This window comes from Urocitellus parryii, chromosome 7, assembly GCF_045843805.1.
Source record: "Urocitellus parryii isolate mUroPar1 chromosome 7, mUroPar1.hap1, whole genome shotgun sequence".
Classification (NCBI taxonomy): domain Eukaryota; kingdom Metazoa; phylum Chordata; class Mammalia; order Rodentia; family Sciuridae; genus Urocitellus; species Urocitellus parryii.
Window position 1 is genome coordinate 150,088,366 of NC_135537.1, and position 27,703 is coordinate 150,116,068.

At 34.8% G+C, this 27,703-nt stretch overlaps 1 protein-coding gene across 3 annotated transcripts in view; it reads right to left on the reverse strand.

Moving 5' to 3' along the window:
* Positions 1–27,703, reverse strand: part of Ints2 (integrator complex subunit 2) — a 52,042-nt gene that overhangs the window by 5,580 nt on the left and 18,759 nt on the right. For all 3 annotated transcript variants that reach the window (XM_026398051.2, XM_026398052.2, XM_026398053.2), the window contains exons 10-20: positions 24,918–24,989; positions 24,714–24,828; positions 22,388–22,456; positions 20,645–20,779; positions 19,489–19,665; positions 18,273–18,381; positions 15,659–15,763; positions 12,427–12,591; positions 10,487–10,688; positions 5,412–5,537; positions 1,956–2,154 (exon numbers count right to left, since the gene is read on the reverse strand). In XM_026398051.2, coding sequence (XP_026253836.1) covers positions 1,956–2,154; positions 5,412–5,537; positions 10,487–10,688; positions 12,427–12,591; positions 15,659–15,763; positions 18,273–18,381; positions 19,489–19,665; positions 20,645–20,779; positions 22,388–22,456; positions 24,714–24,828; positions 24,918–24,989 — 1,474 coding nt within the window. The remainder of the gene's footprint in view (positions 1–1,955; positions 2,155–5,411; positions 5,538–10,486; positions 10,689–12,426; positions 12,592–15,658; positions 15,764–18,272; positions 18,382–19,488; positions 19,666–20,644; positions 20,780–22,387; positions 22,457–24,713; positions 24,829–24,917; positions 24,990–27,703) is intronic.

Genomic DNA, 27,703 nt, shown 5'->3' on the forward strand with positions numbered 1-27,703 from the left:
TTGAGAGGTGATCTACTTGAGGCCACTACATATGAAGGACAGCTATAATCACCTTCATCTAGATGAAGGAATTTTAGAAAAGAGAGAAAAATATATATGACGTGCATCTCTGAAATCAGCCACTGCCTGAGATAGAAGAAAACCTGATGGGGCTGGGGATGTGGCTCACGTGGTAGCGTGCTCGCCTGGCATGCGTGTGGCCCGGGTTCGATCCTCAGCACCACATACAAAGATGTGTCCGCCGAAAAAAACTAAAAAATAAATATTAAAAAAAATTCTCTCCCCCCCCCTTTCTAAAAAAAAAAAGAAAGAAAAGAAAACCTGAGCTAAGTGTTTAAAAACCTGATGATTATAAAATAAGATTAGTCTCACTTTCGGTCTGTGCTGTGCTGTGCCTACACATGAACCCTAACTCTGCCATTTACCAATTGCATTATCTTGAGTAAAGCACTTAACCTGAGCCTCATTTTCCTCATCTTCGAAAATGAAAATAATACTTCATACCTCATAGGTTGGTTGTAAAAGTTAAGTGATAATATATGTAAATAACTTAGACTAACACAACCTAAGTTTTACATAGGGGCTGGGGTTGTGGTTCAATGGTAAGCGCCCGCCTAGCACATGCAAGGTCCTGGGTTGGATCCTCAGCACCACATAAAAATAAATAAATAAAATGAAGGTATTGTGTCCAACTACAACTAAAAAATTAAAAAGTAATAATAATAAGTTTTATATAGACATTAATTATTATAATCCTCCATCTCTTATCCTCACTTTTAGGGAAAGATTTATTTTAGAAATTTTTTAATGTACTATTGTGTGGATATCCAAAAAAGAAAGTGGGGCATCACCTATTTCTACACTAAAACATATTAAGTGAGAAAAAGACTTTATGTCAATATCACACACTAGGGATTGTGCACCCATATCATTACTCCTAATTCCCCTTATTGCCAATGAGCAAGTTTCAGAATATATATTTCAAACTAAAAGGCATGTCTAATTTGATGACCTCAAATTGCATTATTCAAAAATGACAACTTAAGCTGGGTGTGGTGGTGCACACTTGTAATCTCAATGACTCAGGAGGCTGAAGTAGTAGGACTGCAAGTTCAAGGCCAGTCTCAGCAAATTAGAGAGACCTTGTCTCAATATAAAAAATAAAAAGGTCCAGGAATGTGGCTCCATGATAAAGGACCCCTGGGTTCAATCCCTAGTACCAAAACAAAAAAACAAAATACTACTTAGGAGTTTCAGGGAAATTATACATTGTTATAAAACTTTTCTAATAAAAACATGAATTACATATACTGTCATAATATTTATCACTGCCTAACATTTTACTATATATGTACTCATTTTTCTGTTTACTCTCTCCAATATTTAATTTCTTTTTCTAACATCTGCTCTTAAGAAATTAATAACCAAAGATTTTGTCTTCTTCACCAAGGTATCCCCAGTCTCTGGCACACAAATTTCCAATAAATATTTGTTGAATGAGTTCAAGAGATAACTATAAACCACTGAACTGTTAAAGCCTTATATTTTGTTAAAATATAAATCTTAGTCCATCCAATATACAAAAACAAAGGTCACATCATTATAATAGATTCTGTAACAAAAGAAACAGCAGAATAAAATAGACACTAGTATTGCTGTATGTATATACGTGACTGTATGACCAATGTGATTCTGCAACCTGTACACTCAGAATAATGAGAAATTATACCCCATTTGATTCAAATGTATGATATGTCAAGATCATTGTACTGTCATGTGCAACTAATTAAAACAAATAAAACACAAAGGTGTAAAAAAAAACGAAAGAAAAAAAAGGAATGCACGGCACAATATGTCACTGATATACACAGAGGACACAATATGTTATCTATTTTACTGATTTAGAAAGGAAGCCCTTGCCCTTTGGACCAAAATTTTATTTCAGTAATATTTACCTGAGCAGCCAGTAATGCATTTTTCAGCTCTTCTCTGGTAACTTCTGGGGCATCAGTTTGTCCAACTAAACCTATTGTATTATTCTGGGAAGGCCTATCTTGCTCTGCTGTTTCCTTCAGGTGAGCACTAAGGTAAGCTTTAGATGCAAGAAGATATCCATTCAACATGTGTAGAGTAATATCCATTAGGGGGGGGCATCTAAACACAGAAAAAGGAGAAGAAAAATGTATCAGAAAGAATATAAATGTATAAATTAGTAAGAACATGATGAATTCAGTTTAAATAATTAGAAAAACTTGAATAACAGAACAGTAACTTTTCCCACTGAAGTATCTGTTACAAAAGTTTAATGAATCGGGACTGGGGCTCAGCAGTAGCACACTTCCCTGGCATGTGTGAGGCACTGGGTTCGATTCTCAGTACCACATATAAATAAATAAAATAAAGATCTGTCAACAACTTAAGAAAAATTTTTTTTAAAAAAGTTTAATGAGGGCTGGGGATGTGGCTCAAGCGGTAGCGCGCTCGCCTGGCATGCGTGCGGCCCGGGTTCGATCCTCAGCACCACATACCAACAAAGATGTTGTGTCTGCCAAGAACTAAAAAATAAATATTAAAAACTCTCTTTCTCTCTCTCTCTCTCCTCTCTCACTCTCTCTTTAAAAAAAAAAAAAAAAAAAGTTTAATGAATCTTTCGTATTCTCTGTATTTGAAGGTAATATAAATAGTATTCTCTTTCAACTTATCAGCTACAATAAAATGCAGTGTAAGTGCTACTGAAGATATTCCTGTTTTGCCAAAAATGCTACTAACAATAGGTTTTTTAGATACAAGCCTGCAAAGCAGCTGTCCTCAAAAAGGCATATCCGTTATTGATAAGATAGAGACTAGATTATTCTTTTTACTTGTCTTTTACAAAACAAGACAGCAAGACAACTTTTTATTCCAAGAGTGGTTCATCCACTAACCTGGGGAAGATACTTCCTAAGCTTCAGTCTCCTCATCTATAAAATAGGTACACAATTATTCATTCCTTGAAGATTGTTACAGATTAAACTTAAGTGAGGTAAAAATAAAAATGAAAAATAAATTTAAAAAAGAGAGAGATAAAAAAATCTCTTGAATTTTAAATGCCAATCCCTTAGAAAAAAATAGAAATTCTATTTCTCAATGCAAAAAAGAATAAGTGTCCCCCAAAAGCTCATGTTTGAGGCAATGCAAGAAGGTCTAGAGGAGAAATTGATTCACTAATTGATTGGGTAAAACATTTAATTTAAACATTTAAATGTTTTACCCAATCAATTAGTGAATCAATTCTCTGGTGGGATTAACTAAGTATGACTGAAGGCAGGTAGGGTAGCTGGAAGAGGTGGGTCAGTGGAGGTGGGCCTTTGGGATATATATTTTGTTTCCCGGGGATAGAGTCTCTCTCTCTGCTATCTGATCATCATGTGAGCTGCTTCCCTCTGCCACACTCTTCCACCATGATGTTCTGACTTACTTCAAGCCCCAAGGAATGGAGTCAACTGTCTATGGACTGAGACCTGTGAAACTGTGAGCCTCTAAATAAACCTTTCCTCCCCTAAAATTGTTCTTGTCAGGTCTTTAAGTCACAGCAGTGAAAAAGCTGACTAAAACACATCCAAAGCAAAAAAAAATAATATTTACAAATGTGTAAGTACACAGAAAAATAATGCTACATATACACCACTATAATAAAACCAGGATTAGTCCAAATGGCCAATGAGGAATTTGGTTTTACCAATGTGGGAATGACAAATATAAGAGCAAGACTTCTTACCATACATCTTTTCTTTGGTTAATCTTCTTATATGTTACGAAGTGTTTACGTATTAATATATACACCATGAAAAATTTTATACATACACAAGGAAGATGGAATACTACAACGAACCCCTAAGAACTTATCACCCAGCCTGAACTGTTACCTACACATAGTTAGTCCTGTTTCAGAAATACCCCAATCCACTTTCCTACCACTAACATTGGATTAATTCAAAGCAAATCCTGAGTGTTGTAATTTTTATATATGTCTATGTTATATGTGCAATTTCACTTTTGTTTTGTGTTTTTTGGTACTGGGGATTGAACCCAGGGGTGCTTAACCACTTAGTCACCTCCCCTACACTTTTTATTTTTTATTTTGAGATGGAGTCTCATTAAGTCGCAAAGGACCTTGCTAAGTTGCTAAGGCTGGCCTCAAACTTGCAACCCTTCTGCCTGAGCCTCCCAAGTCCCTGGGATGATAGTTGTGTACCACCACACCCAACTATATGTGCAATTTCTTTTAAAATCATGAGAAGGACCACTTGATAAAAATAAAATAAAATTTTAAAAGATGAAAAAAAATTAAAGCTAGGCACAGTGGCACATGCCTGTATTCCCAGTGGCTCAGGAGGCTGAGGCAAGAGGATCATGGGTTCAAAGCTAGCCTCAGCAAAACTGAGGTGCTAAGCAACTCAGTTGAAACCCTGTCTCTAAATAAAATACAAAGCAGAGCTGGGGATGTTGCTTAACTTTCCAACTGTAAAGTGTGCTCTTCTCAAAAATTAAGCCTCTGCTCCAAGCATTTTTCATTCTTGCTTCTATATCTTTGCTCATACTATTCTTCTCAAAATACCTCCCTTGACTCCCTAGCCTCCACCATTACATTATCAGCTCATCTAAACTCACAGTCCTCTTTAAAAGACTTATATATCTTATATATACTCAACTTATATTCCTTGGATATTACTTATCACAACAACTCCAAATTCAAATATTAGTGATTTTATTAAATTCTACCTTTTGAAGTAAAGCCACAAAGTAGTAGGCAAGGAATTAGAGGAAAATATGGAATCAACGTAGCTAACATCACAACTGAGGATGACAAAAAGGTCAGTTTTAAGGCAAGTAATGGTTCATTATGAACCAGGTTTTTAAAAGCCTTCTCCAACATGCTAGCTAAAACTGTTATTTTTCACTGATCTTGATAATGAGAGAGAAAAGACACTACTGATGGTTAACAAAACCAAGAACAACATTTCTTTAAAGCTATGTTTTATTAACTTCATATTAAATATTACACTGATGGGCTGGGGATTTGGCTCAAGTGGTAGAGCGCTCGCCTGGCATGCGTGCGGCCCGGGTTCGATCCTCAGCACCACATACCAATAAAGATGTTGTGTCCACCGAGAACTAAAAAATAAATATTAAAAATTCTGTCTCTCTCTCTCTCTCTCTCTCTCCTCTCTCACTCTTAAAAATAAATAAATAAATAAATAAATAAATAAATATTACACTGAACATACAGTTCATGAATATAAATAATATTTTAAAAAGACAAGAAATCACACAGGTCATAGTGCTTAGTTATCTGCAAGAATATTAAGATAATCATTTAAACTAAATTTCTTCTATTTCTACAACAAAACTGAAACTCAAATGACACATACCTGTGAACCCTCTGATCACATCTTAGGACAATGAGAGGATCTATCATCAGGTCATTCTGAGTATACTTTTGTTGTCGTACAAACTTTATGGAAGGCTGAAGTGCATTAACTGTCATTACCCATAGCCTGATAAGAAAAGAATCACATGTTCAAAACAGCTATATTATAACTAAAATTTATAGACATCTAGTCTTCCTTCTTAGAAAGTTATTTTCAGGGGGAAAAATAGGTATGTAAGCTTTGAAAAATTAAAAACTATACACATAAGCCTATTATTATATCTTTAAAACAAATGAAGAGGAACTGGGGAATGTGGCTCAAGCGGTAGCGCGCTCGCCTGGCATGCGTGCGGCCCAGGTTCGATCCTCAGCACCACATACCAACAAAGATGTTGTGTCCGCCGAGAACTAAAAAATAAATATTAAAAATTCTCTCTCTCTCCTCTCTCACTCTCTCTTTAAAAAAAAATAAATAAATAAAGATATAAAACAGTAAACACAAAGTAGTCTGAAAAGCTCTTCACTGTTGTAATGGAATAATCAAGACATCCAGAATAAAAACTTGAAGTAAAACTAAGACCCCCGTTCTACCATTCTTGGTATGTATGACTCTGTAAGTCACTGAGCTTCTCTGAACTGTGTCCTCATGTGAAAAAGAATAAGATAATAATCATAAATGAAATAATACCTACCAAAACACTTTGAAACTGTATCTGGCCCCATAAATATGTCATCATTTCAAATTTATTTTCATGAAGCCTCAATGTGAGATACCATTTTGATTAGACATTAATAGATTTATAAGTGGTTACTAAACTGTACCTAAGAATTACGCCTAAATGAAGGTATCTGATCTCTTATAGTGAAGCCTAGGAGTCCCCTACTCCCACCTCACACATAAAACGTCCCATTTTTAAAAATGAGAGGATAGGCAAGGATTACCACACATATACAAGAATGTTTACTTTGAAAAATATAAAATACACAAACAGGAAAAAAAATCTCAAAAGAAATAGAAAATGTAGAAATCAAAACAAAAGAATTTAAGCTTTATTGATATCCTGAAAGAATAGAATACTTCAAAATGTGGAAAGAAATTCTTTTTAATTTGTAGTTATTTTTTTAAAAACTATCATATATAAAACAGGAAAAAGGCATTTTAAAAAGTACAGGCAAAGGCCAGGAACAGGTCACCTATAATCCCAGCGACTCAGAAGGCTAAGGTAGGGGATCACAAGCTTAAAATCAGCCTGGGCAACTTATCATGACTGTGTCTCAAAGTAAAATTCTTTTAGAAAGAGCTGGGGATGTATCTCAGTTATTAGCACACTTGTCTAGCAGGCACAGGTTCTGGGTTCAATCCATATTAGTAGAAAAAAAAAATGCAGATAAGAGCTCTTAGATGTGAAGAATATAAAAGAAATTTAAAAGTTCAAAGAAATGAGAAAATGTAATCAAAAAGCAAAAATAAATCGGGGAGGGGGGGCAGAAAACCAGTGATTAAGTCTAAAGGTTTAAAATGCAAATTACAAAAAAGAATTTCAGGAAACAGGGGAAGTTACTCAACAAAGAAAACGTCCTAAAAATGAAAGCATTGCTCCTCATACTAAAAAGGCCCATAAAGTGCCTAGCACTATGAATGAGAAATAATAACCATCAAAATACATCATTATGGGGCTGGGGTTGTGGCTCAATGGTAGAGCGCTTGCCTAGTGTGTGGTAAGGACTGGATCCTATTCTCAGCACCACATATAAACAAATAAAGGTGCATTGACAACTGGAAAAAAATTTTTTTTTAATATTTCATTATGAAATTCCAGAAAACAAGGAGAGAAAAAACAATAGTCACACACAAGGATGGTATGACATCAATTAGAAATAGCAATAATGGAAACTCTAAGTCAATAGAATAATACCTTCAAAATTCTGAGAGCAAAAATGAACTAGATTTTTTTCTTTTCCTAATTAAGGAAATGTGGGGATGAATTTGTTATTAGTTACTGAGAGCAAAACAACAAAAAAAAATTGAACAAAAGGGAAAAAGTATTAGAGTATGTGTAAGGTATGTGAGAGAGCACTTATGTAAGAAAAAAAATTATAGGAGGTTGGAATGAAGCTCAGTGGTAGAGCACTTGCCTTGCAGATTCAAGGGCCTGGTTTGAACCTTAGCACCAAAAGAAAAAATATAATCAAGGCTATCGCATTCAACTATAAATATCACTTATGTAGTCATAATAATGTGCACACTGAATATTGTTTTAACCAAAAAAATTTTCGGGGGATTGGGGGGGTACTAGGGATTGAACTCAGGGGTACTTGACCACTGAGCCATTTCCCCAGCCCTATTTTGTATTTTATTTAGAGACAGGGTCTCACTACTGAGTTGCTTAGCACCTCATTTTTGCTGAGGCTGGATTTGAACTCACAATCCTCCTGCCTCAGCCTCTCAAGCCACTGAGATTATAGACATGTGCCACAGCACCCTGCTTAACCAAAAATTTTGATAGACCTGTGTCAGGAGAAATGGGAAAAGGAGGATTCACAGGTGAGAAAGTAGATAAGAATGCTAAAACCTTCAACTTGTATAATAGGAAATCCACAGATAATTTCTAAATTGAAAAATTAAGAAATCATAGTTATTATAAAAATATTATTGAGAGCTAGGGCTGTAGCTCAGGGGCAGAGAACTAGTCTTGCACATGGGAGGCACTGGGTTCAATCCTTAGCACCACATAAAAATAAACAAATAAAACAAAGGCATGCTTTCCACTTACAACTACAAAAAAAAAATTTTTTTTTGATATTATTGAGGGGCTGGGATTGTGACTCAGTGGTAGAGCGCCTGCCTTGCATACATGGGGCACTGGGTTCAATCCTCAGCACTACATAAATAAAAAATAAAGGTATTGTGTCCATCTACAACTAAAACATATATATATAAAATTGAGCTATATCAAAAGGATGTAAATGCTAGAATAAAAAGAACAAAACAGAGGGCTGGGGTTGTGGCTCAACGGTAGAGCACTTGCCTAGTATGTGTGAGGCACTGGGTTCGATCCTCAACACCACATAAAAGTAAATAAACAAAATAAAGGCATTGTGTCCATATACAACTAAAAAATATATATTAAAAAAAATTAAAAGAGGGCTAAGGGTGCACCTCAGTGGTCAAGTGCTTGCCTAGTATGCAAGAGGCTCTGAGTTTGATTCCTAAGACTATACACACAAAAAGGGTAAAAGCTAAAAAATAGTTGTTTCTGGGGAATAGGGTATAAAATAAAAGGTGTGAGGCAGACCATATATATTATTAGCTTCTTAAATTTTAGCACATTTGTTAATTTGACCTTAAGTAAAACTTAAATTTAGAAAAATATAAATATTCCCAGATCCTACTCCATACCTATTGAATCTCAAGTAACTCAAACCCAGAACTGTGTTTTAGAGCTGATCAGGCGTTAGTGATGTAATCTATGGACCAGCACAGTCCTTCTGACTAAAAATAAAGAGTAAATTCAGTGTTCTCATTGCTACATATTGGAATCACCTGGGGAAATCTAAAAATAGATACTGATGCCTCACTCCACCACAGACATTCTGATTTAATTGGCATGGGATACAACCTGGGGATCAGGAATTTTTAAATCTCTCCAGGTGATTTCAATCTGTATTTGAACACCAAACACCCTTACAGATGAATATTTAGATGAATACAGATGAATATTTAGACATCAGTTACACTTCCATTGATTTACATATTGCCATTCTAGTGTCTGATGTATTCTGCTGTCTATCCTATTCTCTAGGTGAATGGCATCCCAAATATTAGCAAATTCATAGGAAAGTAGGTAAACAAACACTAAGACAAGCCAGGCGTGGTGGCCCACGCCTGTAATCCCAGCGACTCTGGAGGCTGAGGCAGAAGGATGAAGTTCAAAGCCAGCCTCAGCAACTTCAAGGTGCAAAACAACTCAGTGAGACCCTGTCTCTAAATAAAATACAAATTTGGGCTGCAGATGTGGCTCAGTGGTCAAGTGTCCCTGAGTTCAATATCCAGTACCAAAAAACAGACAATTATTAACTTTTTGGGGAAAAAAGGTTGGGCTAGACAAGAAAGGTAATCACAAAAATAATTATGTGAAAATATACTGAATACATTTTCCAATGTGTATACTATGTCACTGCTTGTAATTTTCTTAAAAGGATATTCAAGCTGGGCACAATGGCACACACCTGTAATCCCAATGGCTCAGGAAGCTGAGGCAGAAGGATCACAAGTTCAAAGCCAGCCTCAGCATAATACTTAGCAAAGCCCTACGCAACTTAGTGAGACCCTGTCAGTGGTTAAGCATCCTTGGGTTTAAAAAAAAAAAAAGATTCAAACACAGACACATGTATACATGCACAAAGCAGCTCTGGAAAATTAGTTGAATACCCAGGTAGAACCTCTGCAATGATGTAAGACATAATGATCTAAATCAAAATTAGCCAAAAGTAACAATACATGAGAAATCCACTTTTAAAAGAAATGTTTCAAACTGGAAATAGGCTATCTATTAAAATTTATTTTTATTAGTTGTTGATCGACCTTTATTTTTTTTATTTATATGTGGTGCTGAGAATCAAACCCAATGCCTCACACATGCTAGGCAAGTGCGCTACCACTGAGCCCCAGCCCCAGCCCAACCCCTTATTCTTTTCCTTAAAAATAAAACAACTCTTGGGCTGGGGATGTGGCTCAAGCGGTAGCGCGCTCGCCTGGCATTCGTGCGGCCCGGGTTCGATCCTCAGCACCACATACAAACAAAGATGTGTCCGCTGAGAACTGAAAAATAAATATTAAAAATTCTCTCTGTTTGTCTCTCTCTCTCTCACCTCTCTCTTAAAAAAAAAAAATGCATTTAAAATAAAATAAAACAACTCTTTGGTAGCATTCCAAAAGGAATTATACTGTCAAATACTAAAAAAAATATTGTAATAAGTGATCTTGTGAAAATTATTTTCAACAATATAATAATATGACAGTATATTATCACTGCTATACTTTCTGTATTGCATGTAACAATACAATGAATTTACCTTCTAGGCATCACAGTATTAAGAACCATCCATAATTTATTGACCGTTTGAAGAATTCTGCGTGGAACTCCTGAATTCAACAGCTGGTTCATATTGGAAGTTAATACTTCTGCATATGGTATAAGTTCGCTGGCAGAGAGCAGAGTCAAGTGTTCTATAATCTGCATCACTTGTGTGTGACTTACAGGAACAGCTGAAAACGCTAAAAAGAAAATTCAGCAGTCATAACCTAAATTATATAATTTACCAAGCAAGAAATATTCCTTCTCAGACTACTGGTCAAAGAAAACAAGGTTGCTAAAAGTAAAATTTTCAATGTAGCTTTAGTTTTGATTAATCCTAAAAAAAAAAAAAAAAAAAAAAGTGTAAGTGCATTTATTTTATAAAGGACAACAACAGTAAAATCTCATTTTTTAAATCATATTAATGACTCAAAAACTAATCTCATTTACTTGGGTGATTTACACTGATTTTAAAAGCAGGACTAAAATAGAAAAAGAAGCCAAAGTATTAATTCTGTAGTTCTGATAGTTATTAATTTGAAAGGTCCAACTTCTTGATACTTTTTTCCAGGTGGCCCCCTTTTAGGATCCAGCAGATTGCTTTTAGTAGCAAACATCTAGAAGTGTGCTTTCCAAAAGAGTAGTGAAATATCTTATTAATAATTTTATAAGATTACATGATAAAATAACAATATATTGGTAATGTCTGATAAAATAACTAAAATTATTTTTGTTTTTTCCTTCTCAGCTGCCTAAGGACTACCTACTACCATGAACAAATACCTCTCTAGCCTAGGAAGTTTATGAAACAATGGTCATCAATTTCCTTAACCCTAAGAAGATAATAATAACTAAAACAGAAATTCAGGAAAAACTATCCAAAATTTACAACACCATGCCAGATATGGTCTTCATATTTGGATTTAGAACCCATGTTAGTGGTGGCAAGAAACCTGGCTTTGGTATGATTTACAATTCCTTGGGATTATGAAATGAAAAATAAACCCAAACAGACTTGCAAGGCACTGTGTCAAAAGAAATTGACCTGAAGAAAACAGTGAAAGGAAAATTTTTAAAAAGAAATTAAAAAAAAAAAAAAAAACCCACAGCGAAAGGAATTTAAGAACAGAAGAAGAAAGGAAGACTGCAAAGGCCAATGCTAGTGCTAGCAAACAGGAGCAAAGATTCTGCAATACTTTTATTTTGCAATGATTGCACAAATTGTTCACAAGAAAATAAATAAAGGGGGCTGGGGATGTGGCTCAAGCGGTAGTGCGCTCGCCTGGCATGCGTGCGGCCCGGGTTCAATCCTCAGTACCACATACCAACAAAGATGTTGTGTCCACCGAGAACTAAAAAATAAATATTAAAAATTCTCTCTCTCTCTCTCTCTCTCTCTCTCTCTCTCTCTCTCTCTCTCTTTAAAAAAAGAAAGAAAATAAACAAACTAGAAAAAAGTTTAAAAAATTAATTTTGCCGCTTTCTTTTTACTTTTTTAATAGGATACTAGAAAGTTCATACATGTGGTTTGCATTATTTCAATTTAACAGTATTAATCCAGAATATTATCCATTAATGACAAGCACATTGCCTTCCTTATTCAAAGCATTTATTTCTAACCAGTTTAGGACCTTTCTAAAACCACACCTTTTTAGTGATATAACATAGGATATGAAGGAAAAGACATAAGTAATTTGATCCCCAGCACTGGGAGATATAAATATATATCTCCCATACACACACACACACACACACACACACACACACACACGTCAAAAAGAAATGGCTAAAACTCCTTCAACTCAGAGAAAATTACTTAAAATATACTCACCAAAACATCTATATTCCCAGGAAAATTCTGCATTATTATAAGATTTCAATTAGCCTAGGATGTTCTTGTACTATTAAAAGAGTAAGAAGAGGATCAATTTACTGTACCTTCTTGTAGTTGTTTAGGAGAGTGGTTTTTGGCATTATTAGTCAGGAGCATTCGCCGCAACAGAGCATCTGTCCCTGTGATTTCTTCTTCACAAATCCAGTCATCCACAATACATAAATGTGGGTAGTTAGTTGCAAGGAGACGTAGTAAAGCTGAATGCAACCCTTAAAAATTAACAGCAAGTCGATTAGATTTTCCACTCTCAAAAAACAGAAGTTTCCCCATCAAGGCAACAGCCCACGAGGAAAGACTATGCTTTAAAGCAGTGTTTCTCAAAACACTGCTAGGGCACCTCTAGCATCAGAAGCTTGGGAAGCTTGTTTCATTTGCAGAGTAAGAAATTATATGCCAGATGACTATAGCAGAAACTCTGGAATAGAGCCTTAGGAATTTGCACTTCTGTACATGCACAGCACAGTTTAAGAATTTCCGTATAGTAGTTCAAGCAAGAGAATCCGGTTAAATCAATCCCCAAGTGATAAACAGTAAGTTGGAAACTATTATATCAAGAGTTCTCAAGAGCCGGGATCTGTGGCACATGCCTGTAATCGCGACTCGAAAGGCTGTGGCAGGAAGATTGCAAATGGATCTTGAGTATAAAGCCAGCTTCAGCAAAAGCAAGGTGCTGAGCAACTCAGTGAGACCCTGCCTCTAAATAAAAATATAAAATAGGACTGGGGATGTGGCTCAGTGGTTGAGTGCCCCTGAGTTAAATCCCCAGTACCAAAAAAAAAAAAAAAAAAAAAAAAAGTTCTCAAGCTTTCTTCTACCTCATCCCAACATAAACATTTCATCAGGAAAAATTATTTGACATAGCAATGTTTCAAGAGTTGAGGGGAGTGAAAAGAAAGAGGGTAAAAGAATGTCTGCTTGGCAGAGATCATACATGGTTTAAAAAAGGCCCACTGGGAAATGCAGATAGGCTTCTGTAAAGAATATACACTTTCTTCCAACCCCACTAAGAATCATTGCTATACACTGATAAAATTAAAACTGCCCATTTTTGAGTATGTAAAAGTGACAACTTATGCTGGACACAGTGGCACACGCCTCTAATCCCAGCAGCTTGGGAGGCTGCAGCAGGCGGATCTGAAGTGAGACCCTAAGCAACTTAGTGAGACCCTGTCATTGAAAAAACAAAAAGGGGTTGGGGATTTGGCTCAGTGGTTAAGTATCCCTGGATTCAATCCCTGGTACCAAAAACAACAACAAAAAAGAGACAACTTTTAGTATAACCTACCTAAAACCTACTAAATCAAACCCTTTTTTCTAACATTTTGCTTATAGCATAGTTTGACTATTTACAACTGTTGTGTAATATTAGTAAAAAGAAAATAAATGATGATACGATAAAAATACTTACTTAGTTATATGAAGTACCACAAGCTAAGTACTTGGCACATAAGTATCCAATAAACATTGATAATACTATATTATTACTATCATCATCAGAGTAGTAGTAAGAGTGTAGAAATAATAGTAGTAGTATCAAAGTATTTAAGATCAGATTGTCCCCTCATTATGCAACTTAAACCATACCCAATGATAATACCTGCTTCATTTCTCACGAAAACTGCTTAAAATTGATGCTAAATGTTTACAAAGATTATAACAAAAAGTGATATTTTAAAGTTTAAATATAAATTATTCTATTGCGCATTTTTTCTTTTTTTGGTACCAGGGATTGAACTCAGAGGCACCTAACCACTGAGCCATATTCCAAGGACTTTTTTCATATTTTATTTAGAGACAAGGTCTCAATGAGTTGTTTAGGGCCTTGCTAAGTCACTGAGGCTGGCTTTGAACTCAACAATCCTCCTGCCTCAGATTCCAAGCCACTGGTATTATGGGCATGTGCCCAACTCCTTTGCTCTTTTTAATTTACAATTAAAACTACTCCCAACAGTCACAAAAGGACTGCTTACAATAGTATAAACTAATCTACATTTAATGATATTTTCAATAAAACATGTTAATTACTAAATGCTGCTAAATACTACATCATTTCTTTGTAAACAGACCATGCAAAGTTATAAGTTAATAAATGCAGACATCTGGTTAAAGATGATCAATGAAGATTCATATTTCTCCTTAAGACCAATCACAACAAAGAAAATTACAACTTTGAAGAAACAAAAACACAAACATTATAAAAACTGCCTAAGAAAACTAATTCCTAAAAATAGTACTATATTTCTATTTATAGTTAAACTACACTATATCTGTATCAATGTATTATAGAATATTATGAAACAATTCCAAATGATACGGTAAATCTACATGTATTAATATGAAAAAACATTCAAGTGTCCAAGGGGAAAAAATTCTCATGAGAAGGGTATAATATCATTCATAGATTTTTGGTTTTTTGGTTGGTTGGTTGGTTGGTTTTTTGTACCAGGGATTGAATACAGGAATGCCCTTTTATTTTTTTATTTTGAGACAGAGTCTTGATAAGTTGCTTAGGGCCTCATGAAGTTGCCGAGACTGGCTTTGAACTTGCAATCCTGCTGCCTCAGCATCACAAGTCACTAGGATTACAGGTTTGATCCACTACACCAAAATCATTCATAGATTTTTTTTAATACTATTAGTTGTTGATGGACACAATGCCTTCATTTTATTTATTTATATTTATGTGGTACTGAGGATCGAACTCAGTGCCTCACACATGCTAGGCAAGTGTCCTACCACTGAGCCACAACACCAGCCCCATCATTCATAGGTTAATGTAATTTTTTTTTTTAAATTCGTGTGTGTGTCTATTAGTTCAACCACAAGGAACTGCTGTTTGAGTAGGTTAAAAATACAGATGGCTCTCAATTTATAATGACTAAAACTTTTCAACTTTAGTATGAAAGTGATACATGTTCAGTAGAAACTGCACTGTGAATTTTTATATAGTTTCCAGAGTTAGCAAAACGCAATTAAGGACTGGAGTTTTAACTCAGTGGCAGAGCCCTTGCCTAGCATGTGTGAGACACTGAGTTTGAACCTTGGCACCACATAATTAATTAATTAATTAAGGGATTGTGTCTATCTACATCTAAAAATATTTTTTTTAAAAAATAATTAAGATACTCTCACTTTTGCTAAGGCTGGCTTTGAACTCATAATCCTCCTGCCTCAGCCTTCCAAACTGCTGGGATTATGGGTGTGCACCACTGTGCTCAGCTCAGTAAGTTTTCTTAACAGTAAACTTTGTCAGTAAAAAGCAAATAAAACAAATACCTCCCAACTCTTGCTGTAGCCCTTGGGCCTGCCGAATGAGGAATTTGATAGGAATCTGATCCATTAAAGAAGAAGAATACGATTTGGGTTTTCTCTGCATGGCAGCTGATAGTTAAACATAAAAAACATGGGGGAAAAAAGCGTCAGAATTAAAAAAAAAAATCTTAACCTTCAACCCAAATGCAAACAAAAACAATGTTAAATTACTTTTAATTCACAATCTGTCAAGAGTATATAAGATGAAGAATCAATAACAAAATTGTGAATTATAGGAAAAGCAAGACATATCTAAGGGTAAAGTCTGGAACATGTCCTGAAATTGAAACCTGGGGAGAGAAAAATCACTATTAGTGAGAGAAGCTACATGCAGAAAAGCACTACACTAAAAGAACTCATAAGTGAGTCAAGACATTCCTAAATCTAATCAGGATGGTCAAACGCAGTCATGAACACATGGCTTAGAGCTACATGATTCTAATTTAACTCATAAAAAGAAGCCTTAATTTAATCACATTATATACATTGTAGTGATTTTCTTTTTTTGTACCAGGGATTGAACTCAGGGATCACTCAACCACTGTGCCACATCCCAAACCCTTTTTTGTATTTTATTTTAGAAACAGGGTCTTAGCACCTTACTACTTTGTTGAGGCTGGCTTAGAACTTGTGATCCTCCTGCCTAAGCTTCCTGAGCCACTGGGATTACAGGCGTGCGCCACCATGCCTGGCTAGTGACTTTTTAAAAAAAGTTAATGGGCTGGGGATTTGGCTTAAGCGGTAGCACGCTTGCCTGGCATGCATGCAGCCCGGGTTCGATCCTCAGCACCACATACCAACAAAGATGTTGTGTCCGCCGAGAACTAAAAAATAAATATTAAAAATTCTCTCTCTCTCTCTCCCTCTCTCTTTAACAAAAAAATAAAATAAAATAAAATGAAAAAAGTTAAGCAATATGGATTTGACTTCCTTCTCTTTTAACTCCTACCTTCAGCTAGCAATGTCTTTATTTTTTAACAAGTCCATCTTGATTTCTATTCTTTTTCCTATCTTAATTCAGTGTCTACTCATCCTTCATTTAAATATATACTATGACCAAACTCTCAGGCTTGTAATTTCTCATCTCTTTATTAATCATTCTTTATCCTGAAACCCCAATGTTCTAATACAGAGTTGGCCAAATCATCTGTCTCTAGCTCTAGACTCTAAACCTTCAATGGATTCATAGATCACACAGTATAAAGATATTTGCCAATCAACACTACCTTTCTCTCTCATCTCTATCACATTCTATGTGCCTACCACATTAATTTCACTCTAACATAATCTGCTGTATACCACATGAACCTATTAGAATCTCAATCCCAATGTCTACAGCATATTCAAAAAGGGCAAAACAGTGCATACCTGTAATTCCCAACAATTTGGGAGAATGAAGCAGGATTGCAAGTTGGAGGCCAACTTGAGCAACTTAAAGAGACCTTGTCTCAAAGTAAAAAATAAAAAATCAGTGGTAGAGTGCCCCTGTGTTCAATCTCCAGTATATGATTCCCCAGAAAAAAACTTTATTAACATACACAAAAAAAAATAACTGGATCCAGATGCAGTGGTGCCCGGCTGTAATCCCCGCAGCTCGGGAGGCTGAGACAGGAAGATCAGGAGTTCAAAGCCAACCTCAGCAAAAGTGAGACACTAAGCAACTCAGTGAGACCTTGTCTCTAAATAAAATACAAAAAAGCACTGGGGATGGGGCTCAGTGGCTGAGTGCCCGAGTTTAATCCCTGGTACCCAAAAAATAATAAATAAATAAATAAATAAATAAATAACTGGAGGGCTAGGGCTATAGCTCAGTGGTAAAATGCTTGCCTAGCATGCACATGGTTTGATCCCTAAAGCCTCGCCAAGAAAACCTTGAAAAGAAAAAAAACAAAGAATAAATTCACTTATGTGTCAACAATTTTTTTTTTTTTTGGTACTGGGGATAGGGATTTAACCCTAAAGGGGTGCTTTACCACTGAGCTACCTCCCCAGACCTCTACTGCTTTTGATTTGGTTATTACTCTTCACACTAATGTGTGACAGGACAAAGAGTAAATTAAAGCAAAAAGCCGGGTGTGGTGGCGCACGCCTATAATCCCAGGGGATCAGAAGGCTGAGGCAGGAGGATTACATGTACAAAGCCAGCCTCAGCAACTTAGCAAGTGAGACCCTATCTCAAAATAAAAAATAAAAAGGGCTTGTGGTGTGGCTCAGTAGTTAAGCAACCCTCGGTTCAATCCCTGGTACCAAAAAAAAAAAAAAAAAAGCAAAAAATTTCTTCAGTTTTACCTCTTAATTTATATTTAATGAATATGATCAATAAAAATTCTCAAAATATAGGTGATTCAGTCACCCATTAATTTAGCCTGCTAAACAGAGGATTGAGCCAGAGAAGTGATTATGCGCCCACACATACTTATGCATTGAGAATACTTTGTCTTCACTGCAAATATTATAAAGTGACACTAGAGTTTGTTAAGAGTATTTGGCTTTTTTTTTATCATACAACACCTTAGAAAATAATGCATGCAGAAAATAATAATGAACTACTAGAACCACTCGCCCACACAAAACTTACCTAAAGTCTTTGTGTTTGCTAGGAGAGCTTCTTCATAAGACAGTATGTAGTAAAGCACCAAAAGCTGCGCTGTGATACTGAAACGCTGATTAAGGCGGATATTGTCACCCTGGAGGTAATATTACAAACTTTAAAATACTGTTAAGTTGCACTAGTGCTTTTTCTTTTCTAATAGCAAAAGCATCAAAACAGACTATCCAGCACTGTTGCTCCCACAGTTGGATAAACTGGGAGAAATGTTGCTGAATTTGCACTAACTCAAAGAGATGACTTGAAGTTTAAGTGAAATCTGAGATGGCATGACAGATGAACACCATGTTACCTAGACTTTAATAGGAAAAAAAAAAAGACTTCAGCTACTACTACTCAGTAGCATTCCCAGCAAGTTGCTTCTGAAAGGCTTATAGAATCTCAAGTATTATGTGAAATTTCTCATGAAGAAAATAATTCCTAGAAAAGATATGACATTTAACTGTATTTGTGAAAAAATGCAACTCTTGCCAGGCACAGTGGCACACACCTGTAATCCCAGCAGCTCAGGAGGCTGAGACAGGAGGATCGAGAGTTCAAAACTAATCTCAGCAAAAACTGAGGCACTAGGCAACTCAGACCCTGTCTCTAAATAAAACACAAAATAGGGCTCAGGATGTGGCTCAGTGGTCAAGTGCCCCTAAGTTCAATCCCTGGTACCAAAAAAAAAAAAAAAAAAAAAAAAACAACTCTTTTTTTTCCCCTTCCAACAAAATGAGGAAAAAATATTTTAATCAAATTTTCCATACACAATTTATGTACATCTTAAGATTTCTGATAAGCTAACACTCTGCTGAATGTGCTGAAATGTCACACTGTTGACAAATACAAATACACAATCTCTACACTTTACCTGTACACTTTAAAACAAAGACTTTAAAAGACTCCTCAAAAAGTGCCTGTTTGAAATAAAAAGGACTGGAGATGTGGTTCAGTGGTTAAGCAACCCTGGGTTCAATCCCCAGTACAAAAAAAAAAAAAGTGCCTATCTGACAAACCATTTGGAATAACATTATTTTGTTTAATTATTTTTGTATTTATGAGCTATCTAATGATATTTAATATTATTTTAATTTCAGAATCACCTAAAACTCTTTTGAGGAAGAAAAAAATACATGAAAAGAACAAAGTAAAAGAACAAAGTAAAAGAAAAAGAAGTAAATAGATGTAAAGGAACCAGTTTTACCCCAATGACTTCTTGAAAAATATTGAGTATCTCCTGCTCTGTAACTGGCTGATTTGTGGCTTCTGGATTAGATTTAGATGCTGGGGTAAGTATAGAATTTATGTACACATCAATCAGAGGAAGTAATTGAGGATGGAGTGGAGTGGAGGTTTCACACAGCTGTCTGTATATCCAGTCCTAAAAAAGAACGTTATAGGCACCAAATCAATTATGACAATAAGAAAAAGCAAGTAAAATTATAAAAGCACATATACATGATTTATGAATCAGTGAAATTTACTCTTAACTTTGGCAGTTCCAAATATATTATTTAGTTCCATAACTGTCTTTGATTTGAAAATATGAACTACCTTTATATCCTAATTGAGAATACTGCCCAGTGAAAGATGAATCTAAATGATAAGAAGCCTGCTTTGAATTAGTTTTTAATAGTAAGAAAAACATTTTAATCTCTACTATATCTCAGTTTAGAGTACCACATGTGTTGTAAGTGAAGTAATTCACAGCAGACAGGAATTTAGGAAAAGCATCTTTCTTCAGAGCAAACACAGAGCAATAATGAAAGTAGCTCTGATAAGCACAAATAGTTCAAAAGATTTCTCTACCCTCTGGGTTTCAGTTTTGTCTTTGAAGACATTCTGTTTAATAAAGCCAAGTATAATAAACAGAAAACAATTTATATAAATGTTAGGTGTTAGGTATCCTTGCAATAAATTTATAAATAGTGGTCACAGCTGACCAACAACTTTCTCAATTTGGTGAACAGAACTAAACTTTAGAGCTGAGGATATAGCTAAGTGATAGAGCACATGCCTAGCATGTGGAAGGCCCTGGGTTCAACTCCTAGGTCCTCAAAAAAACTAAAATAAAAAAACTTGAAAATTTAGAAAACAGCAATTTCTTACTGTTAATGAAATAGGCAAGTGTTATTATTGAGAATTTAAATGGATAATATGCATTTTATAAGTAAGAGATTATTTGAAACAACTGAAACTGGGCTCCTAATAAATCTAACTATATAAATTACAACTAATTTAGGTTAACACTACACTTTTCATACATAAAATCCTCAATAAACACCTACATACTGAAACAAAACTAGCTATGAGGAAAGAATCAACTTAGATATAGTTTGAAATGTAAATGTAAGTCATACTTTTATTGACACTTTGTGCTTGGTAAAGGAACGACTCCTGAGAAGCTGGTAAATACAATGAATAGGCAAAAACCCAGTGATGTTGGCACTCAGGTTGCTGGTGACAGGGACCCGAACTGCATGAGCTGTGACAACCTTAAAGGGAAAAATAATATAATACACATGGTAGAATGAAATATAAAATTATTTTGAAAGAGAGAGAATTAATGGGCAAATTAGTGATACATGCTGTACTTAGAAACAAATCATGAAAATCAATTATTACATGTTTTAAACATTTTAAATGATAAGGAAGTAAACATTTAGTGACTTTTACAGTTATTTACTTTTTAATTTATTTGTAAACACAAGATATGTACACAGTGGTATAATAAGGAAAAAATATGTAAGTAATATTTAGAATAATATTATCTGGGCTCAATGACTTTGGAGAAGTTACTGAATCTTCTAAATCTATTTTCACATCTACAAAAAAATATATATATTTTCACGTCTTCAGTCTTACCCATCTAAAAGGGTTGTTTTGATGAAAAGAAAAGTTTTTTGAAAAAGCACTATCTGAATCTTAAAGTTCCACAAAAACCAATTTCTATTCTCAATATATCACATACAGGCCTCTAATCGGGTTTCAAAGACCCTCCCCATATTTGTCTTCCAATTGGTTCAAAATTAAGCACAAAAAATAATGGTTCTCCTATGTCCTTTGTGTGACTGTTAATTGGGAGAATGTGTGTGTATATATGTGGAAGGGAGAAGGAAAGTTTGACGTCCCAGAGATTAGGATGTTAATTACCATAAATGCAGTAAGATTTATGGATCCATTAGTACTCTCAAATATTCTATTTTCTAGACATATATATGTACATATATAGATATGGCATTTTATATTTAAATTTACTAATGAATCTAAGAATTAATTTTAAATTTTAGAATTAACTCCATTCAAAATAAAAATATTCTTAGCCACCCCCAGACAAACGTGCTAAGACCAAATAAGAACATCCAAATGCAAGAAAAAGGAATTTAGTCTCTAGCTTGAAACCTAGTTTGAAATGAATTTCACAACCTAAATATTTAAATAGGTTTCTATTTGTCTCCTAAGAAATCCAAATGATTACCCCATAAAACTACTCTACCAATATCTAAGGAATCTTAGGTATCTATTCATAGTCTCCAAAAACATACAATTTGAAACATAACTTTATTATATAATGAGCTTCTTCAAAAGTGTATTTCAGGGACTGTGGTTGTGGCTCAGTGGCAGAGTGCTCACCTAGCATATGTGAGGCATTGGGTTCAATCCTCAGCACCACATAAAAATAAATAAATAAAATAAAGGTACTGTGTCCATCTATAACCAAAAATACTTGATTAATTAATTTTTTTTAATATTTATTTTTCAGTATTTGGCGGACACAGCATCTTTGTCTGTATGTGGTGCTGAGGATTGAACCCGGGCCGCACGCATGCCAGGCGAGCGTGCTACCACTTGAGCCACATCCCCAGCCCAATGATTAATTAATTTTTTAAAAGTGCATTTTAAATGGATTATTTTTTACAGAAGTTTCAAAGATGAAATAAATCATCATTAAATACTACTGAGAACAAATGAGGGAAAATATATTATTCTTTTAAGGTGAGATATAAAAGTTTTCTCTAAAAGAATGCTGTAAAATAAAGTAAAATCTGTTCCTAAGAATAAGAAGTACCTTAAAAAAAAAAAAAAAATAGAATAAGAAGTACCTGCTCAGTAAAAATTTCCTGTGTGAAGATGGTCTTCATTCTGCTCAAGGAGCTTGGCTTTATTACAATCTAAAATAATCAAAAGAATTCCAACAGCATGTAAAAATATATGAAACACAATTTACTCTGGTGAATTTATTATCTAAAGTGGTTACAATATACAATATTAATATATGAACGTTCAAGTATTCTACTGTTTTAAAAGTAACTTCTCAAACCCAACATTAAAGGGTGTTTTTCCTCAGAAACAGAACATAAAAAATGCTTAGTAAAAGCAGGGTTGGGAATGTAACTCAGCTGTATCACACTTGCCTAGCCTGTGTGAGGCCCTGAGTTTTATCCCCAGCATGGAAAAAAAAAAAAAAAAAAGCACTTAGTAAAAGCAGGGCATGGTGGTGCACACCTGTAGTCCCAGCTACTCGGGAGGCTGAGGCAGGAGGATCGCTTGAGCCCAGATGTTTGGGGTCAGCCTGGGCAACATAGCGAGACCCTGTCTCAAAAATAAATAAAGTAAGTTAGTTTTGAAAAAGTACTTAGTAAGTAGTACTAATTATTGGCATTTTAAGACAGTAATGGGGCAATGGATTATTCAATAAATGAAACAGAGATAGTTATCTTTCTGGAGGGACAGTTTTATTTTTGTACACATGAGACCATACACCAAAATAAACTTCAAATGGATTTAAGATTTAAATGCAAAATATGAAGCCACAAAAAAATTAAAAATTTAGAAGAAAACAAAGGTGACCATTTAGATAAACCTGAGGAAGGAAAAACATTTCTAAGCTTAACAATAAAATACAAACCCCAAAATAAAAAATATACTACATAAAACTAAAGACAAGAATTTCCACATGGCAAAATTAAATGGCAAAAAAGACTAGAAAAAGTCAGTCACAAAAACATTATACTTCTTCATTTTTAAAGATATTAAGATACATCACTGATTTAATACTTGCTTTTAAGGGGATAAAAATTATGGACAGCCCAGGCAGAGTGGTGCACACCTATGATCCCAGCAACTCATGAGGCTCAGGTAGGAGGATTACAAGCTTGAGGCAATCTTAGTAACTAAGTGAGACCTTATTTCAAAATAAATTTAAAAAGGGTTAGGGATGCAGCTCAGTCATAAAGTGCCCCTGGGGTTCAATTCCCAGCACTGCAAAAAAAAAAAAAAAAAAAAGAGTGGGGACTCAACACTATCATATTCACAATACGACAGCTCAACTGAAAAATGAACCCCGATTTCAATATTGGGTAATATGTGTGTCTTAAACCAATGAGATATGATATAAAAGGAACTAAAACATGTTATTCATCTGAATATATATATACATAAACATATGTGAATATGTATGAATATATAAATATATTCTTTTTGAATCTGTAAAAGTAAAAATAAAATCCCTACAAAAAAATTGGGATAATAATAAATTTTTCAAAAAAAAAGAAATACTCAGCCAAAACACATTGATTTTTAAATTACAATTTCACTAATTATCAAAGAAATACAAAATAAATAAGATAATTTTTCATCAATCAAATTTGGAAACACAGGACTAGGGGTATACCTCAGTGTCAGACCACTTGGCAAGCCTGCTTAGCGCTGAGTCCAATCCCTACTACAGCAAGAAAAAACAAAACAGATTTGCAAACATAAAATGAATGGAACTGCCACATTATGGTGAGACTTTAGGAAAACTGGAGTTCTCATTGACTAATCAGGGTCTCACTAAGATGCTTAGGGTCTCTCTAAATTGCTGAGGCTGGCTTTGAACTTTTGATCCTCCTGCTTTAGCCTCCTAAGCTGCTGGGGTTACAGGTGTGAGCCACTGTATCCAACCTGTGTGTATATAAATACAAATGAGGATACTTTTATCTAAGCATTAAACAAAAACAAAAAAACTATACAGCAAATAAAAAGCCCATCAAAAAAAGTAAAATCAATCCAAATGATGACTTACTAAGCAGCCATCAAATAATCACACTGTATCAAATATTTATTGATATAAAAAAATTTTCATGACATACTAGTAAGTTCCAACGTTTTTGGCTTTGTTTTTTGCAGGGGTAGGTACTAGGATTTTTTTTTTTAATTACAAAATATATGTATATCATTTTAAGATTTTTTCCCATTTTCTGTACCTTCTAAGCTTTCTGTACTGAATATCTATTATTCTTATAAATACATATTCTTAAAATGCATGTTTTCTAAGATCTACTGATAAAACTTCAATCTATTAAACAACCAAAATTACTTAAACAACTATACTTATTTTACACTACAAAAATTAACTCCTTTTAGAAAGAAAATAAAGAAAATTACCTTCATTCCCAAAGTGGAACAGACTAAGTCAATGATAGCACTAAGCTGGTTGCTGTGAAAGTACATAGCCACCAACAATAACATCTCCCCAAAAGAAGCAGAGACGCCTGAAGTACTGTTGAAACAAAAAAAAAAAATTGAATTTCCAAAGAGGGGGATAAGAAAAGCTTTCTCAACTGAAAAAAACAAATTAAGTCACCTTACCTCTCAAAGTAAGCTTCTTCTTTTATCATCCAACTTAGCCACACCACCATTAGCTGTTCCTGTTCAGGTGTACTATATAAAACATACCAGGATATCACTGGTTTCAATCAGATATACTGACATATAAACCAGAAAGCATTGTGAAATTATTTTTGATAGGACTTTTTTTACCTTCCCTATTTTGAACAGTTTGCAGAATTAGACTATTATAATTGAGATATGAGGTAGTTCTAGAACTCAAGAAAAAGGGTTTTTGCTTTTCATCATGAAACCAAATATTAAAATTCTTTCAAAATCTTAGTTACCATATTTGCAAGTTAGAGAAAATGAACTTCCTCACATTCCTGGAAAAGCAAAGGCCCTTTGGGACTAAAAAGTTAAAAAAAAAACTGTATCAACTTTTTCACACGGAAAAATCTAGTATTAAAACTTGACATCAAGCTGGGCATGGAGGCACATGACTATAATCCCAGTGGCTTGGGAGACTGAGGTAAGAGGATCACAAGGGGCTGAGGATGTGGCTCAGGCGGTAGCGCGCTCGCCTGGCATGCGTGCAACCCGGGTTCGATCCTCAGCACCACATACAAACAAAGATGTTGTGTCTGCCGAGAACTGAAAAATAAATATTAAAAAAAAAAAAAAAAGAGGATCACAAGTTTGAGGCCAGCCTCAGCAACTCAGCAAGATACTGTCTCAAAATAAAATAAAAAGAGCTAGAGCTATATAGCTCAGTGGTAGAGTGCCAATGAGTTCAATCCTCAGTACAGTTAAAAACAAACCAAAAATACTTAGCATCAAAAAGTAAGAAACTGGGGCTAGGACTGTAGCTCAGTGGTACGAGCACTTGCCTAGCATGTGTGAGGCACTGGGTTCAATCCTCAGCACCACATAGAAATAAACAAACGAAATAAAGGTATCGTGTCCATCTACAACAAAAAATATTTTTAAAAAAATGTAAGAAACTAAGTACTAGACAGTAAAAAGTCAGTCCATCTTTTACTTCAAAAATGGAATTCAAGGGCTAGGGGTACAGCTCAATGGTAGAATGCCTGACTACCATGCATGAGACACCACCACCAACAAAAAAAAAAAAGAGAGAATTCAATTTATAAAAATCTTTGAGTAGAATTCAAAATTATAAAGAAATAAATTATTTCTAGCCATGACAAAGAATAGGGGAACAAATACAACCATGGACTCATCAGTTATGAAAAATGTAACTGTGGCAATAGCTATTTTAAAGCAATTCCTATATTTTAAATTGAAAGGTACAAGTTCACTCTGACTTGTGGAAAACAGTTCTCATTATTTTCTTTCCACCTCACTGCAGTGAATAGTTAAAACCCTAAGTCACTAATGCCAGGCATGATGGAACAGGCCTATAATCCCAGCAACTCTAGAGGCTGAGCCAAGAGGATCACAAGTTCAAGGGCAGCCTCAACAACTCAGGAAAGCCCTAAGCAAATTAATGAGACCCTGTCTCAAAATTTAAAAATAAAATTAAAAAAGGGGGCAGGGCATGTGGCTCAGTGGTTAAGCAACCCTGGGTTTATTCCTCAACTAAAGAGCACGCTCTCTTACAGACCAAGCTAAGCAAATTAAAAAGGTCATTTTCAACTAACCTAAATCATTCCACTAATTAAAGACAATGATACAAAATAGAAAGGTGTCTTTAGGGCCTGCCAATCAGAGGAGAAATCCCAACCTTGCTAATTACTGGAAATGTAATCTTGAAAAAACTAAAAAATAAATAAATAAAAACTTTCTGAACTTTAGGTTTCCTACCAATTAAACCTGGACATTAGAGAGTAATGAAGATTAGAGGTAATGTTTAGAATAAACATTAATAGAGGTTGTGGCTCAGTGGCAGAGCACTTGCCTCGTATATGTGAGGCACTGGGTTCGATCCTCAGCACCATATAAAAATAAACAAAATAAAGATATTGTGTCCATCTATTAAACAAAAAAGAATATACATTAACAGAATAAAAATACTTCAGGTAGAAAAAAATGAAGCACCTCACTTCACATACCTAATTATATACCCTACTGAAACCCAACTAAAACTACATTAAAAAATTTTTCTTAAAAGCAATATATGGGGCTGGGGTTATGGCTTAGTTGGTAGAGTGCTTGCTTAGCATGTATGAGGTACTGGGTTCGATCCTCAGTACCACATATAAGTAAATAAATAAAGTTCAATCAACAATTTTAAAAAAAGCAATGTATGTTTAAAAATAAATAATTAAATAAATAAAAATAAAAGCAATGTATGTTAAGGAAAGAGAATAAGACAAAAGATGAAAGCTTTAGAACATATAGATGAGAGGTAACCAACTTAGCAGCCTTAAGGAAGAATACTAAACTGGTAGAAGAGAAAACCAGTGCATTTTATACCACAAAATTCCCAAAGGGCTAAGGAATTGACAATTCCATGGAAGTTCTGGGAGTGGGAGTAAAGAAAGATTAAAACAGAGAGGGCACCGGGGTTCTAACTCAGGGTAAGGCACTTGCCTGGCACCTGTGAGGCACTGGGTTTGATTCTCAGCACCACATAAAAATAAATAAATAAATAAAGGTATTAAAAAGAGAGAGAGGGGGCAGTCCATGTAAGTCATCAGCAGATTTCCAAATCACCTTCACCATTCTATACAATAGATGAATATCCTTTCCTTACAATGACTGGATTTATTTACTGGAGATGGTGAAACAGTTTGTCTGAATTAAGAAACAACCAGGTACATATGGAGCACCATTGTAAAATCAGAACTAAATGAATGACTAGA